General features: G+C 40.0%; 1 protein-coding gene across 12 annotated transcripts in view; it reads left to right on the top strand.

The window, feature by feature from the left end:
• The window catches only part of TPST1 (tyrosylprotein sulfotransferase 1), a 154,580-nt gene that overhangs the window by 71,715 nt on the left and 65,487 nt on the right, over window positions 1-17,378 (top strand). For all 12 annotated transcript variants that reach the window (XM_074034863.1, XM_045387956.2, XM_045387957.2 and 9 more), the window contains one exon: window positions 13,903-14,101. In XM_074034863.1, coding sequence (XP_073890964.1) covers window positions 13,903-14,101 — 199 coding nt within the window. The remainder of the gene's footprint in view (window positions 1-13,902; window positions 14,102-17,378) is intronic.

Here is a 17,378-nt window from a genome sequence, read left to right as displayed (position 1 = left end):
TGGGTCTAATGGTAGTTCAAGTTCTTTGAGAAATCTCCAAACTGCTCTCCACAGTGGCTAAACTAATTTACATTCCCACCAGCAATATATAAGCATGCTCTTTTCTTATTTTGTTTCGTTTTGTTTTAAAACTAAAGCTTATTCCGGCCAATTTACTCTTACTGTTTTGTAATAACAGCTCTTAGATCAGAAACGGTCTTTGTTTTAAACCTTCCTATCAATATTAAACACAATGATGTTGGGGTGAGAGGCCTTTTCTCTAAATGAAAATACAATACTTATTCTATATAATTCTAGAGGGCCCAGAGATGTGGAAATAATGTATTTGTAAGAATTATATTAAACAATCTTTATTTGATAAATAGTACCTTACAATCCTAATGCTATTTACCAAACTTCAGTAAGAGCAATTTCAGCATCAAGTAATGAACAGTAGCTAAACTAACAAGAGATCAATCAAAAGGGCTTTAAATGGAGCAGCACCAGCTGATGTGCTGCCAAGGCTCTGGGCATTCAGGACTCTACTACAGGGAAAACAGAATCAAACTGGCAGGTGCTCTGGACGCAAGCCCTCACATTGTGACCTGCCTCCCTCCTGGGGGCCTGGTGGCCCACAGTCCCCTTGGCACTTCTCAGCCCCTGTGGGCTGCAGATGGAAATCCAGACACCAATGGACAGCTTGGGAAAGGCTGGAACTTGACCTCACAGTCACCTGGCTTCTGCCTATTGTGGTTGTTTTCTTTCCAGAGCACCTAGAGCACTCACACAGTGGACACGGCAGTCATCCAGCCTTCTTGGGCTGTTTTCTCATAGAAGAGGATCTTCCTCTGAACATTGAAAGTGTCTTTCTCCAATTCCTGGACCAGATCTTGGGCCATCTTCTTGTAGGTCATGGGTCTGTCACACACGGTTCAAGTTTTTGTGGCTATTGTGAATGGGATTGTGTTCTTGATTTAGCTCTCAGCTTGGGTATTGTTGATGTATGGAAATGCTATTGATTTTTGTACAATGATTTTGTCTCCTGAAACTTTGCTGAAGTTGTTTATCAGATCTAGGAGCTTTTGGGCAGAGACTGTGGGGTTTTCTAGGTATAAAGTCATATCGTTTGCAAATATGGAAGATAGTTGGCTTTCACTCTTCCTGGATGCATTTAGTTATTTTTCTTACTACTCTATCTAAGACTTCCAGTACTGTGTTGACTAGGAATGGTGAGAGAGGGCATCCTGTCTTGTTCTGGTTCTCAGTGGGAATACTTCCAGTATGGTATGCTTCCAGCAGCACATCAGCTAGTGCTGCTCCCTTTAAAGCCCTTTTTGTTGATCTCTTGTTAATTTAGCTACTGTTCATTACTTGATGCTGAAATTGCTCTTATTGAAATTTGATAGGTAGCATTAGGATTGTAAGGCACTATTTATCAAATAAAGATTGTTTAATGTAATTCTTACAAATACATTATTCCACATCTGTGGGCCCTCCAGAACATTCAGCATGTTCTGGATGTTGGCTGTGGGTTTGTCATAGGTATCACTTATTATTTTGAGGTATGTTCCTTCGATGCCTAGTTTGTTGAGGGTTTTTAACATGAAGGGATGCTGAATTTTATTGAAAACATTTTCTGTGTCTTTTGAGCTGATCATGTAGTTTTTGTCTTTAGTTCTGTTTATGTGATGAATCACATTTATTGGTTTGCGTATGTTGAACCAACCTTGCATCCTAGGGATAAAGCCTACTTGATTGTGGTGGATTAGCTTTTTGATGTGCTTCTAGTTTCTGTTTCCTAGTATTTTGTTGAGGATTTTTGCATCTACGTTCATCAGGGATATTGGCCTGAAGTTTTCTTTTTTTGTTGTTTCTCTACTAGGTTTTGGTATCAGAATGATGCTGACCTCATAGAATAAGTTGGCAAGGAGTCCCTTCTCCTGAGTTTTTGGGAACAGCTTCAGTAGGTTTGGTACGAGGTCTTCTTTATACATCTGATAGAATTTGGTTATGAATCCCTCTGGTTTAGGGCTTTTTCTGGTGGGTAGGTTTTTTAGTACTAATTCAGTTTAGGAACTCATTATTGGTCTGTAGAACACATTTTCACAAAATTGAATTTCTATTGTATATACATTTTAAAATCTTCTTTCACAAGATGTGACCTGAGCATTTTCTAATAGTGAAAGTCTTTGAAAACATGGTTTTTAATGGTATTTCATTACATGCTTTACTGTAATAAACCTAATCACTTGGATTATGTACTTTCACTCTTTCCTTTTTGCATGTCTGTTCCATCCTCTATGCTTTAATCTGGAGGATTTGGTTTCTTGTAGTAGTTGCTGGGTATCATAATTCAGACCTGTGGTTTGGCAGTCAGCCTGGCTGTAGTGTTTAACTGAGTCTCGTGGAAAATCCATGCTTAAAATGGATGTCATGGAGGATTATATTCACCTCAGTCATTCAAGACTTTGGCATAGACCCCATTCCTTGAGGAGGAGTTGCTGCCACTGTGACTGCCACAGAGGGAAGGAAGCCTGGGCACTTGGGACTGCGAGAACTTTCAGAGTCACAGATATCTTGTCTCAGTGTACATGGGCTGTGTGTGTTGAAATGTACCAGTCTGTGAGGCACTGTGTTTTGAGGTCCCAGTAAGCTAAAGGTAGGTAGAATGGTATCTAGTTCATACCCTAGTATGCTTTAGATCTAAGTGTTGGTTAATTCTGGAAGGATTGAAGGAATAGGGGAGATTTAATGAGCTCCATGCAGTTCTGCAGGTTATTATCAAGAAAGGAAAATCAGGCTGTCAGTTCCAGGCCCATTTCTCTATAATCACTGTATCCTTTTGAACAAAAGTTGGCAAACTTTTTCTGTAAAGGGCCAGATATTTTTAGCTTTGCAGGCCATATGATTTCTGTTGTAAGCACTGAGCTCTTCTGTTATAGAGCAAAAGCAGCCATAGGCAGTACAGGAACAAATGGCCATGGTTATGTTCTAGTAAAACTTTATTTACATAGCAGGCAGCAGGCCAGATTGGAGCAATAGTTGTCAACTCCTGCTTTGAAAATGTTTTGGAAACTGTGTCTCTGTTGGTTAGTGGTCATTATCCCCAGTCTCTTAGGATCAGAGTTTTTCTTAGATTACAAAGCTGGATCATACAGACCTGACTTCCAGGTCTGCGTTCTCTCCACTACACTCTGCTGCCTCTTAGAAAAACATAAACTAAATAACTAGAACCCATGGAAAGCGGGAAAAGCCAAGCCCAGAGAGCTGACGTGGGACTAAGAGACAACTGTAAGAGTTTCAATGTGGAATGTTTATGTGGCTCCCCAACCAGACCGTGACCTCCTTGAAGATTGGGACTGCATCGTATCTTGTTCTCATTTTCTATTTTATTTTAAAGATCTATCCTTTGGGTTGAACAAATGTGTTTCTTGAGCCAGATAAGTGCAACACTGAGTAAACTCTTGTTTCTTTTCTCCCTTCCATCCTCCCAACTTAGTAGCTTCAGTACATTCTTAGCTCTCCTTACTTGCTATTCTCTCAACATACCAGGTGACTGGGCACAGTGGCTCACGCCTGTAGTCCCAGCACTTTGGGAAGCTGAGGTGGACAGATCACCGGAGGTCAGGAGTTCAAGACCAGCCTGGCCAACATGGCGAAACCACACTAAAAATACAAGAATTAGCTGGGTGTGGTGGCGTGCACCTGTAATCCCAGCTACTTGGGAGGCTGAGGCAGGAGAATCACTTGAACCCAGGAGGCAGAGGTTACAGTGTGCTGAGATTGCGCCACTGCACTCCAGCCTGGGTGACAGAGCGAAAGTCTATCTCAAAAAAACAAAACAAAACAAAACAAAAAAACAAACACCAGGTTCTCTCATGAATGTAAATAGTGATGTGGTCCTTCTGTCAGGAAGACATCACCTGAGACCACAACAGAAAGCCTAATTTTCCTTAGGATACAGTCCTACATCAGGGTTGACAAAGTTTTTTTGTAAGGGTTAGATAGTAAATATTTTAGGTTTTGCAAGCCATATGGTCTCTTCCTCAGCTACTCAACTCTGCCGTTGTAGTACAAGAGCAGCCATAGACAATCTATACATGAATGAGTGTGGCTGTGTTCCAGTAAACTTTACTTACGGATATTGATATTCGAGTTTCACATGATTTTCATGTGTAATGAAATGTGATTATTTTTATTTAAAACAAAACATTAAAAATGTAAAAGCCATTTTTTGCTTGAAGGCCAGACAAAAACAGGCAATGTGAACCAATTTAATTTAATGTGTGACTCATAGATGCTAACCCTTGCCTTAGCTGCTTAGTAACTTGCCCTAGTCATGTGTTACCCCATGAAAAGAATGGCCTACTTCTGTCATATTGCCTCTAACCTCTGTCACTTCATTTATGATGCTGTGTATTAGTCATGTGTACCTTTGTCTCTCTTGCTGGATTCTGAGCATCTTGAGAGGCAGGCCATGGACTAGTCAGTCATCTTTGTATCCTTAATATCAAACCTTAGACTTGACTTGGCACATAGTGGGTATTTAAGAAGTGACTGTTGGGGGGCGGAGCAAGATGGCCGAATAGGAACAGCTCCAGTCTCCAACTCCCAGCGCCAGCGACACAGAAGACCGGTGATTTCTGCATTTTCAACTGAGGTACTGGGTTCATCTCACTAGGGAGTGCTGGACAATTGGTGCTGGTCAGCTGCTGCAGCCCAACCAGCAAGAGCTGAAGCAGGGCGAGGCATCGCCTCACCTGGGAAGTGCAAGGGGGAAGGGAATCCCTTTTCCTAGCCAGGGGAACTGAGACACACAACACCTGGAAAATCGGGTACCTCCCACCCCAATACTGCGCTTTAAACAAACGGGCACAACAGGAGAGTATATCCCACACCTAGCCGGGAGGGTCCCACGCCCACGGAGCCTCCCTCATTGCTGACATAGCAGTCTGCGATCTAACCGCAAGGCAGCAGCGAGGCTAGGGGAGGGGCGCCCGCCATTGCTGAGGCTTAAGTAGGTAAACAAAGCCCTGGGAAGCTCGAACTGGGTGGAGCTCACAGCAGCTCAAGGAAACCTGCCTGTCTCTGTAGACTCCACCTCTGGGGACAGGGCACACCTAAACAACAACAAAAGCAGCAGAAACTTCTGCAGACGCAAACGACTCTGTCTGACAGCTTTGAAGAGAGCAGTGGATCTCCCAACACGGAGGTTGAGATCTGAGAAGGGATAGACTGCCTGCTCAAGTGGGTCCCTGACCCCTGAGTAGCCTAACTGGGAGACATCCCCCACTAGGGGCAGTATGACACCCCACACCTCACAGGGTGGAGTACACCCCTGGGAGGAAGCTTCCAAAGCAAGAATCAGACAGGTACACTCACTGTTCAGCAATATTCTATCTTCTGCAGCCTCTGCTGCTGATACCCAGGCAAACAGGGTCTGGAGTGGACCTCAAGCAATCTCCAACAGACCTACAGCTGAGGGTCCTGACTGTTAGAAGGAAAACTATCAAACAGGAAGGAAACCTACACCAAAACCCCATCAGTACGTCACCATCATCAAAGACCAGAGGCAGATAAAACCACAAAGATGGGGAAAAAGCAGGGCAGAAAAGCTGGAAATTCAAAAAATAAGAGCGCATCTCCCCCGGCAAAGGAGCGCAGCTCATCGCCAGCAATGGATCAAAGCTGGACGGAGAATAACTTTGACGAGATGAGAGAAGAAGGCTTCAGTCCATCAAACTTCTTAGAGCTAAAGGAGGAATTACGTACCCAGCGCAAAGAAACTAAAAATCTTGAAAAAAAAGTGGAAGAATTGATAGCTAGAGTAATTAATTGCAGAGAAGGTCATAAACGAAATGAAAGAGATGAAAACTATGACACGAGAAATACGTGACAAATGCACAAGCTTCAGTAACCGACTCAATCAACTGGAAGAAAGAGTATCAGCGATTGAGGATCAAATGAGTGAAATGAAGCGAGAAGAGAAACCAAAAGAAAAAGGAAGAAAAAGAAATGAACAAAGCCTGCAAGAAGTATGGGATTACGTAAAAAGACCAAATCTACGTCTGATTGGGGTGCCTGAAAGTGAGGGGGAAAATGGAACCAAGTTGGAAAACACTCTTCAGGATATCATCCAGGAGAACTTCCCCAACCTAGTAGGGCAGGCCAACATTCAAATCCAGGAAATACAGAGAACGCCACAAAGATACTCCTCGAGAAGAGCAACTCCAAGACACATAATTGCCAGATTCACCAAAGTTGAAATGAAGGAAAAAATCTGAAGGGCAGCCAGAGGGAAAGGTCGGGTTACCCACAAAGGGAAGCCCATCAGACTAACAGCAGATCTCTCGGCAGAAACTCTACAAGCCAGAAGAGAGTGGGGGCCAATATTCAACATTCTTAAAGAAAAGAATTTTCAACCCAGAATTTCATATCCAGCCAAACTAAGTTTCATAAGTGAAGGAGAAATAAAATCCTTTACAGATAAGCAAATGCTTAGAGATTTTGTCACCACTAGGCCTGCCTTACAAGAGACCCTGAAGGAAGCACTAAACATGGAAAGGAACAACCGGTACCAGCCATTGCAAAAACATGCCAAAATGTAAAGACCATTTAGGCTAGGAAGAAACTGCATCAACTAACGAGCAAAATAACCAGTTAATATCATAATGGCAGGATCAAGTTCACACATAACAATATTAACCTTAAATGTAAATGGACTAAATGCTCCAATTAAAAGACACAGATAAACTGGATAAAGAGTCAAGACCCATCAGTGTGCTGTATTCAGGAGACCCATCTCACATGCAGAGACATACATAGGCTCAAAATAAAGGGATGGAGGAAGATTTACCAAGCAAATAGAGAACAAAAAAAAAAGCAGGGGTTGCAATACTAGTCTCTGATAAAACAGACTTTAAACCATCAAAGATCAAAAGAGACAAAGAAGGCCATTACATAATGGTAAAGGGATCAATTCAACAGGAAGAGATAACTATCCTAAATATATATGCACCCAACAGAGGAGCACCCAGATTCATAAAGCAAGTCCTTAGAGACTTACAAAGAGACTTAGACTCCCATGCAATAATAATGGGAGACTTCAGCACTCCACTGTCAACATTAGATAGATCAACGAGACAGAAAGTTAACAAGTATATCCAGGAATTGAACTCATCTCTGCAGCAAGCAGACCTAATAGACATCTATAGAACTCTCCACCCCAAATCAACAGAATATACATTCTTCTCAGCACCACATCGCACTTATTCCAAAATTGACCACATAATTGGAAGTAAAGCACTCCTCAGCAAATGTACAAGAACAGAAATTATAACAAACTGTCTCTCAGACCACAGTGCAATCAAACTAGAACTCAGGACTAAGAAACTCAATCAAAACCGCTCAACTACATGGAAACTGAACAACCTGCTCCTGAATGACTACTGGGTACATAACGAAATGAAGGCAGAAATAAAGATGTTCTTTGAAACCAATGAGAACAAAGATACAACATACCAGAATCTCTGGGACACATTTAAAGCAGTGTGTAGAGGGAAATTTATAGCACTAAATGCCCACAAGAGAAAGCAGGAAAGATCTAAAATTGACACTCTAACATCACAATTAAAAGAACTAGAGAAGCAAGAGCAAACACATTCAAAAGCTAGCAGAAGGCAAGAAATAACTAAGATCAGAGCAGAACTGAAGGAGATAGAGACACAAAAAACCCTCCAAAAAATCAATGAATCCAGGAGTTGGTTTTTTGAAAAGATCAACAAAATTGACAGACTGCTAACAAGACTAATAAAGAAGAAAAGAAAGAAGAATCAAATAGATGCAATAAAAAATGATAAAGGGGATATCACCACCGACCCCACAGAAATACAAACTACCATCAGAGAATACTATAAACACTTCTACGCAAATAAACTAGAAAATCTAGAAGAAATGGATAATTTCCTGGACACTTACACTCTTCCAAGACTAAACCAGGAAGAAGTTGAATCCCTGAATAGACCAATAGCAGGCTCTGAAATTGAGACAATAATTAATAGCCTACCAACCAAAAAAAGTCCAGGACCAGATGGATTCACAGCTGAATTCTACCAGAGGTACAAGGAGGAGCTGGTACCATTCGTTCTGAAACTATTCCAATCAATAGAAAAAGAGGGAATCCTCCCTAACTCATTTTATGAGGCCAACATCATCCTGATACCAAAGCCTGGCAGAGACACAACAAAAAAAGAGAATTTTAGACCAATATCCCTGATGAACATCGATGCAAAAATCCTCAATAAAATACTGGCAGATCGGATTCAGCAGCACATCAAAAAGCTTATCCACCATGATCAAGTGGGCTTCATCCGTGGGATGCAAGGCTGGTTCAACATTTGCAAATCAATAAACGTAATCCAGCATATAAACAGAACCAAAGACAAGAACCACATGATTATCTCAATAGATGGATAAAAGGCTTTTGACAAAATTCAACAGCCCTTCATGCTAAAAACGCTCAATAAATTCGGTATTGATGGAACGTACCTCAAAATAATAAGAGCTATTTATGACAAACCCACAGCCAATATCATACTGAATGGGCAAAAACTGGAAAAATTCCCTTTGAAAACTGGCACAAGACAGGGATGCCCTCTCTCACCACTCCTATTCAACATAGTGTTGGAAGTTCTGGCTAGGGCAATCAGGCAAGAGAAAGAAATCAAGGGTATTCAGTTAGGAAAAGAAGAAGTCAAATTGTCCCTCTTTGCAGATGACATGATTGTATATTTAGAAAACCCCATTGTCTCAGCCCAAAATCTCCTTAAGCTGATAAGCAACTTCAGCAAAGTCTCAGGATACAAAATTAATGTGCAAAAATCACAAGCATTCTTATACACCAGTAACAGACAAACAGAGAGCCAAATCATGAATGAACTTCCATTCACAATTGCTTCAAAGAGAATAAAATACCTAGGAATCCAACTTACAAGGGATGTAAAGGACCTCTTCAAGGAGAACTACAAACCACTGCTCAGTGAAATAAAAGAGGACACAAACAAATGGAAGAACATACCATGCTCATGGATAGGAAGAATCAATATCATGAAAATGGCCATACTGCCCAAGGTTATTTATAGATTCAATGCCATCCCCATCAAGCTACCAATGAGTTTCTTCACAGAATTGGAAAAAACTGCTTTAAAGTTCATATGGAACCAAAAAAGGGCCCGCATCACCAAGACAATCCTAAGTCAAAAGAACAAAGCTGGAGGCATCACGCTACCTGACTTCAAACTATACTACAAGGCTACAGTAACCAAAACAGCATGGTACTGGTACCAAAACAGAGATATAGACCAATGGAACAGAACAGAGTCCTCAGAAATAATACCACACATCTACAGCCATCTGATCTTTGACAAACCTGAGAGAAACAAGAAATGGGGAAAGGATTCCCTATTTAATAAATGGTGCTGGGAAAATTGGCTAGCCATAAGTAGAAAGCTGAAACTGGATCCTTTCCTTACTCCTTATACGAAAATTAATTCAAGATGGATTAGAGACTTAAATGTTAGACCTAATACCATAAAAACCCTAGAAGAAAATCTAGGTAGTACCATTCAGGACATAGGCATGGGCAAAGACTTCATGTCTAAAACACCAAAAGCAACGGCAGCAAAAGCCAAAATTGACAAATGGGATCTGATTAAACTAAAGAGCTTCTGCACAGCAAAAGAAACTACCATCAGAGTGAACAGGCAACCTACAGAATGGGAGAAAATTTTTGCAATCTACTCATCTGACAAAGGGCTAATATCCAGAACCTATAAAGAACTCAAACAAATTTACAAGAAAAAAACAAACAACCCCATCAAAAAGTGGGTAAAGGATATGAACAGACATTTCTCAAAAGAAGACATTCATACAGCCAACAGACACATGAAAAAATGCTCATCATCACTGGCCATCAGAGAAATGCAAATCAAAACCACAATGAGATGCCATCTCACACCAGTTAGAATGGCAATCATTAAAAAGTCAGGAAACAACAGGTGCTGGAGAGGATGTGGAGAAATAGGAACACTTTTACACTGTTGGTGGGATTGTAAACTAGTTCAACCATTATGGAAAACAGTATGGCGATTCCTCAAGGATCTAGAACTAGATGTACCATATGACCCAGCCATCCCATTACTGGGTATATACCCAAAGGATTATAAATCATGCTGCTATAAAGACACATGCACACGTATGTTTATTGCAGCACTATTCACAATAGCAAAGACTTGGAATCAACCCAAATGTCCATCAGTGACAGATTGGATTAAGAAAATGTGGCACATATACACCATGGAATACTATGCAGCCATAAAAAAGGATGAGTTTGTGTCCTTTGTAGGGACATGGATGCAGCTGGAAACCATCATTCTTAGCAAACTATCACAAGAATAGAAAACCAAACACCGCATGTTCTCACTCATAGGTGGGAACTGAACAATGAGATCACTTGGACTCGGGAAGGGGAACATCACACACCGGGGCCTATCATGGGGAGTGGGGAGAGGGGAGGGATGGCATTGGGAGTTATACCTGATGTAAATGACGAGTTGATGGGTGCTGATGAGTTGATGGGTGCAGCACACCAACATGGCACAAGTATACATATGTAACAAACCTGCACGTTATGCACATGTACCCTAGAACTTAAAGTATAATAATAATAATAAATAAATAAATAAATAATAAAAAAGAAGTGACTGTTGAATTTGAATTTTATGCTTGATATGTATAAAATGTCATTTCTGCTGATCTTAAAGAGAAACACTTGATTGATATGCATAGGTTTCCCGTGTTCTTCCCCTTGAGAGGCCATAGTTGACTGCATTTGCTGCTAGCGGCTCTTATAAACTCAGTGGTTATATAGCAAAGCCTTTCCAAAGTCTTTTATTTTAGAGCTCTTTTTCAGACAGGAAATGATTATACTTTTTCTTCAACTCATTTATTCAATCATAATGATAAATATGGCTTTCACTATTCTGATGAACCAGAGCTATCATCAGTGTGAAATAATAATAGACATGGTTTAGTGAGCATCTACTATATTCCAGTCGATTAGAATTTTTTCTCTAGATTTTTGGTGACCTTCTGATTACTGTTAATTTACATGTTTTTTATTTTTCTCTACATGTCAAAGAAAAAGCAACAACATAAAAAACCCACATGCTTTTTCTTCATACTGTCTATATTATTGAATGACAGACAAACATCTGTCCTTCAAGTCAAGTATGAATTAATCATAGACTCCTTTCTCTTCTTCGGCCACTGTCTTTCCTTTTTTTTTTTTTTAAGATGGAGTCTTACTCTGTTGCCTAGGCTGGAGTGCAGTGGTGTGATCTCGGTTCATTGCAAGCTCCATCTCCCAGGTTCAAGCGACTCTCCTGCCTCAGCCTCCCAAGTAGCTGGGATTACAGACATGCACCACCACACCTGGCTAATTTTCGTATTTTTAGTAGAGAGGGGATTTCGCCATGTTGGCCAGGCTGGTCTCAATCTCCTGACCTCAAATGATCCATCCACTTTGGTCTCCCAGTGTCTTCGTAGTTTTAAAAATTATCTTTGGAATTTGTCTTGTCTCTATTTCTAATTCATTTAATCTACTTGAAGCCTTAATCATTTATTTTCTTCTAATATGTTGAGCATCTATACCGATTTTCCTGACCCCACTTGCCTCATTCTCCAATTATTCTTCCCATAGTTATCAGCACTGAATGCTAATAATAGTACTTTGTTCATATTAGTTGTTATTAAAACTCTTCAGCTGGGTTCAGTGGCTCACGCCTGTAATACCAGCACTTTGGGAGGCCAAGGTAGACGGATCACGAGGTCAGGAGATCGAGACCATCCTGGCTAACACAATGAAACCCCGTCTCTACTAAAAAAAAAAAAACAACAAAAAACTAGCCGGGCGAGGTGGCGGGCACCTGTAGTACCAGCTACCCAGAAGGCTGAGGCAGGAGAATGGTGTTAACCCGGGAGGCGGAGCTTGCAGTGAGCCGATACCGCGCCACTGCACTCCAGCCTGGGCGACAGAGCCAAACTCTGTCTCAAAAAAACCAAACAAAACAAAAAAACCACTCTTTATTTATTCCTTATTATCCTCAAGGTAAGCCCAGCTTCCCAGTCATGACATACAGGACTCTCTGTGTGACCCCAATACTTAACACAGATGTGTTTCAGATTTCAGAATTTTTTGGATTTTAGAAAAGTAATACGGTTTATGCAATACACATATGACATCCTCTGCTCATTTCTGAACACTTATGGGAGTGAATGGCAGGTGCTTTTAATAATTACGCTGGGGTAAATTATGCTAGGTGTAAACTGGACCTGTCTTGGGCAAACCAGGATGTTCTTTACACAGGTTAAGAATGTCAAGCAGGCCGGGCGCGGTGGCTCAAGCCTGTAATCCCAGCACTTTGGGAGGCCAAGGCGGGTGGATCATGAGGTCAGGAGATCAAGACCATCCTGGCTAACATGGTGAAACCCCGTCTCTACTAAAAATACAAAAAACTAGCCGGGCGTGGTGGCGGGCGCCTGTAGTCCCAGCTACTCGGAGGCTGAGGCAGGAGAATGGCGTGAACCTGGGAGGCGGAGCTTGCAGTGAGCCGAGATCGCGCCACTGCACTCCAGCCTGGGTGACACAGCGCGAGACTCCGTCTCAAAAAAAAAAAAAAAAAAAGAATGTCAAGCAAAGAACATTAGGGATGAAGCAATACAAGGAGAACAGATAGAGAGAAGGGAGCAGTGGGTTAAGTGGAGTCCTGGAGAAATATTTGAAAAGGAAGAAAGGAACATGGCTCTTGAGGCAGGGGGGAAACCTGGAGCAGGTAGCTTCACGAATCCCAGGGAAGAGGAATTGTTTTTCTATTATTTGAGAAGCAGAGCCCCTTTAGGAGACTCCTCATCAGATAATGGTTATTCAGTGAGGGGTCATATTCTTAATTAAAAGGGCCTTTACCTTTTCTTAGAATACTATGTTTGAATGACTTTTTATGTATTAGGATATAAAAGTCTCTTTTAAGCATTTCTATTTTATAGTCATTGACCAAAATCTAATTCAGATCCAGCTTAAATCCAAAAGTCATTTCATGCTACGTTTTATCCTGAGGTTGCTAGTTATTTAGTCAAATACTGTGAGTATAATCACTACAGGCTTAGAGTAAATTTCCATGTCAAGAGGTAGAACACATTTATTCTGTAATATTGAATCCTGTAATATTGAAAATAAAAAACAGCCCTTTCTTTTTTCTTCTATAGAAAATAAGATTTTTAAGGAAGTCAGCAGGAAAATAGAACAAGTGAATATTTTACATTCTTAGTGGTTTATGGTTGGCCGTTTTCCCCCAACATTTTGTTATGAAAAGTTAAAATGTACAGAAGAATTGAAAGTCTTATACCCACCAGCTAGATTCTTTCATTAACATGTTGCTGTATTTCCTTTATCACTGTCCATCTGTTTTACCATCTGTTTGTCCCTCTTTCCATCCATCCGTCTGTCTTTTTTTTTGGTAAGCATTTCAAGTAAGTTGACTGGCAGTTTTTCTAAGCAGCCGTATCTTTATTTTGTTACTGTTTTTTTCCTGGATGTTGTAATTACAGTGTCAAGATATTTAATGCAGATGTTTCAGCTAACCCTTTTTCCTATTTCTAGAAATCTGAGATTGCCAATAATCCCTGACAATCTTAAATTCTTTTTTAATTCTGGTAAATAGTGTCAGACCTGACTAGAGCCCTCTTTCTCAATTGTTTTGTAATCCAGACAATTAAAACCATTAGTCATTAAAACATAATTTATAGTGGTTTTAAAGCATGACTTTCTAAATTTTAAATCAACATTTATTCATATTACGTTGTTTTCAGAGTGGAGAGATCTACAGACCAAGTCATCAAGCCGGTCAATGTAGCAGCTCTATCCAAATGGGTTGGGAAGATACCGCCAGATGTTTTACAAGACATGGCAGTGATTGCTCCTATGCTTGCCAAACTTGGATATGACCCGTATGCCAACCCACCTAACTATGGAAAACCTGATCCCAAAATTCTTGAAAACACTCGAAGGGTAAGTGAGATTTTTTAAAGCAACTGAGAAAACTAGATTTGGAATTTGGGATCCGAATACTTTTTTTCTTATTTTATTTCTTGCTATTTAATGATCAGAAAATTATTTTGAATTAGACACATTTGGGCCCAGCAGCCTGGCACGGTGGCTCACACCTGTAATCCCAGCACTTTGGGAGGCCGAGGTGGGTGGATCACAAGGTCAGGAGATTGAGACCATCCTGGGTAACACGGTGAAACCCCGTCTCTACTAAATACACAAAAGATTAGCCAGGCATGGTGGCAGGCGCCTATAGTCCCAGCTACTCAGGAGGCTGAGGCAGGAGAATGGCGTGAACCCGGGAGGCGGAACTTGCAGTGAGCAGAGATCATGCCACTGCACCCCAGCCTGGGTGACAGAGCGAGACTCCATCTCAAAAAGAAAAAGAAAAAAAAAAGAAAAATTTGGGCCCAGAATAGGGCTGACACGTGTAGTTTCAGCACTTTGGAAGGCCGAGGTGGGAGTGAGCCCAGGATTTCAAGACTAGCCTGGACAACATAGTGACACCCCATCTCTACAAAAAATATAAAAATTAGCCAGGCATGGTCACGTATGATTCTAGTCCCAGCTACTTGGGAGGCTGAGGTGGGAGGATTGCTTGAGCCTGAGAGGTCAAGGCTGCAGTGAGCTGAGACTATGCCACTGCACTGTAGCGTGGGTGACACAGCAAGACCTTGTCTCAAAAAAAAAAAAAAAAAGAAAAATTCTATTTGTAGAATACTTTCTTATCAGAAGTCTTCCACTGCATTTTAAGGATAACTGGCTAATTGGGGATACTCCTTAGGGTATTTTGCTCAGTTTCTAGGAGTAAAACTCACTGTTGGGAGATTTATTCTCAGCCAATTACTGCAGATCTGCATAAATAGTATAATTATTAGTGACCTTACTTCTGATTTCTTTCTTTCTGTAAATCTAATAGCCACTTTACTTTAAACCTTTGTTTAGATGAGGCATAATTTTTGGATACCTAAAGGCTAAACATTGGTTACACTAGAAAAATTATTAAACACTAGTCTTCTGATTAAGAGAAAGTTGCTATTAAAGTGACATTACAGTTTTTATTTTAATAAGTTATGCTCATGTCTTTACAAAATATTGTTTCGGAAAGTGCTGAAAACTCAGAGCTAATTAGATTATATAGCCTACTAGTTGAGTCTATTTCAAATCAGACCTTATATATTCTTTTCTTTATTGCAGTAAGATCTGTTTAACATAAAATTTACAACTCTAACATGTTTAAAGTGCACAATTCAGTGGCATTAAATACATTCACATTGTTGTGCAACTGTCACCACCATCCATCTCCAGAACATTTTTTGTCTTCCCAAACTGAAATTCTGTACCCGTACTCTTCATTCCTTAGCCCCTGTCGACGGCAGTTTTTTGTGTCACTTACATATATTTTTTGAAACTACATTTCAAATAAGACAACTGTGTTAGCGTAAGTTCACTGATAAGCTATTTGATTCCAAGGTGAAAATTCCTTGGCTTTGTCTGGTATTCTCTTGTTTATATCAATGTCCTTCCCTCCCTACAACCATATGCCATATCATCTCTTTATTCTGTCTTTTGATAACTTTAATTGACAAATTTATGCCACATTTATTTCATGAGATTAATTTCTATGTGAATTCCTTTCTCTTAGGTATTACTTTTATTTCCCTTTTTCAGTTCATCATTAGCAGCTATATGAGAAGAGCTGCCTTCTTATAAACCATCACATATGAGGGCAAATTAAAAAAATAATCACTATCCTCTTTATGCTTTTCATATATATATAAATATTTCCATTATAAAAATATAATCATTATATGAAACTTACAAAATTAAAAGGATAAGAGAATAAAAATCACCTGTAATGTTACCACCTATACACATACACATATTATTCTTTTTTAAATTTTCTTATTTATTTACACATATTTTCTTAATATTTTGATGTATTTTCTCTCCTTTGCATTATGTTAAACAAAGGTAAGATTACATATATCATCTTACCTTTATATACACACAGTTTTGTATCCAGCCCTTTTAATATTCATGAGCATTTTCCCATTGTGTGCATGCTTTTTAAACATAATTTTTGTAGTTTTATACCTTCATAGAAGCCACCTTAAATTCTTTCTGAAACACAGTAGTAAATGAATGAATAAATCAACAAACAAAATATATTTCCCTAGTAGATGTTCTATAATTGATTTTACCATTTTGTTGTTTACAGTTTTCTCTTTGACAGATTGTGCTACAGTGAACATCTTTGCACATACTCAATTTTAGGATTTTTTTTTTTTAAGGTAGGACTGATAAAAGTAGAATTAAACCAGGGTAAAGTATATGAGATTTTTAAAAGGTGTTTGATATCTATTGATATTAAAAAACAACAAACAACAAAAAAAACCTTTGGGCTGGCCACAATGGCTCACGCCTGTAATCCCAGCATTTTGGGAGGCTGAGCTGGGTGGATCGCTTGAGCTCAGGAGTTCAAACCCACCTGGACAACGTGGCAAAATCCCATCTCTACAAAAAATACAAAAGTTAGCCAGGTATGGTGGCACATGCCTGTGGTTTCAGCTGCTTGGGAGGCTGAGGTGAGAGGATTGCTTGAGCCTGGGATTTTGAGTTTACAGTGAGCTGAGATTGTGCCACTGCATTCCACCCTGGGTGATGGAGTGAGACCCTGTCTCAAGAAAACAAAAACAAAAAACAAACAAAAAAACCTTTGAACTACCAGCACAATTGAGGTAATTTATTTTAGATTTTTGTTGGTTTTAATAGATTTCATTGATTAATGTAATTGAACATTTTTCAGTTATTAGCTATATGTATATATTCTTTTATGAACTATCTTTTAAGTTTTTCCTTTATTTATTTGAGACAGAATTTTGCTCTGTTGGCACAATCTTGGCTTACTGCAGCCTCTGTCTCCTGGGTTCAAGTGATGATTCTCTTGTCTCAGATGGAATTATAGGCACACGCTACCAAGCCTGGCTAATTTTTTTTTTTAGTTTTAGTAAAAATAGGGTTTAGTCGTGTTGGCCTGGCTGATCTCAAACTCTTGACCTCAAGTGATCTACCTGCCTTGGCCTCCCCAAGTGCTGGGGTTACAGGCGTGAGCCACTCTTTCTTTCTTTCTTTTTTTTTTTTTGAGACGGGGTCTTGTTCTTTCGCCCAGGCTGGAGTGCAGTGGCGCTATCTCGGCTCACTGCAAGCTCCACCTCCCGGGTTCACGCCATTCTCC

Source organism: Macaca fascicularis, chromosome 3, assembly GCF_037993035.2.
Source record: "Macaca fascicularis isolate 582-1 chromosome 3, T2T-MFA8v1.1".
In the NCBI taxonomy this organism is placed as follows: Eukaryota; Metazoa; Chordata; class Mammalia; order Primates; family Cercopithecidae; genus Macaca; species Macaca fascicularis.
This window is presented reverse-complemented; position numbering and strand designations above follow the sequence as displayed.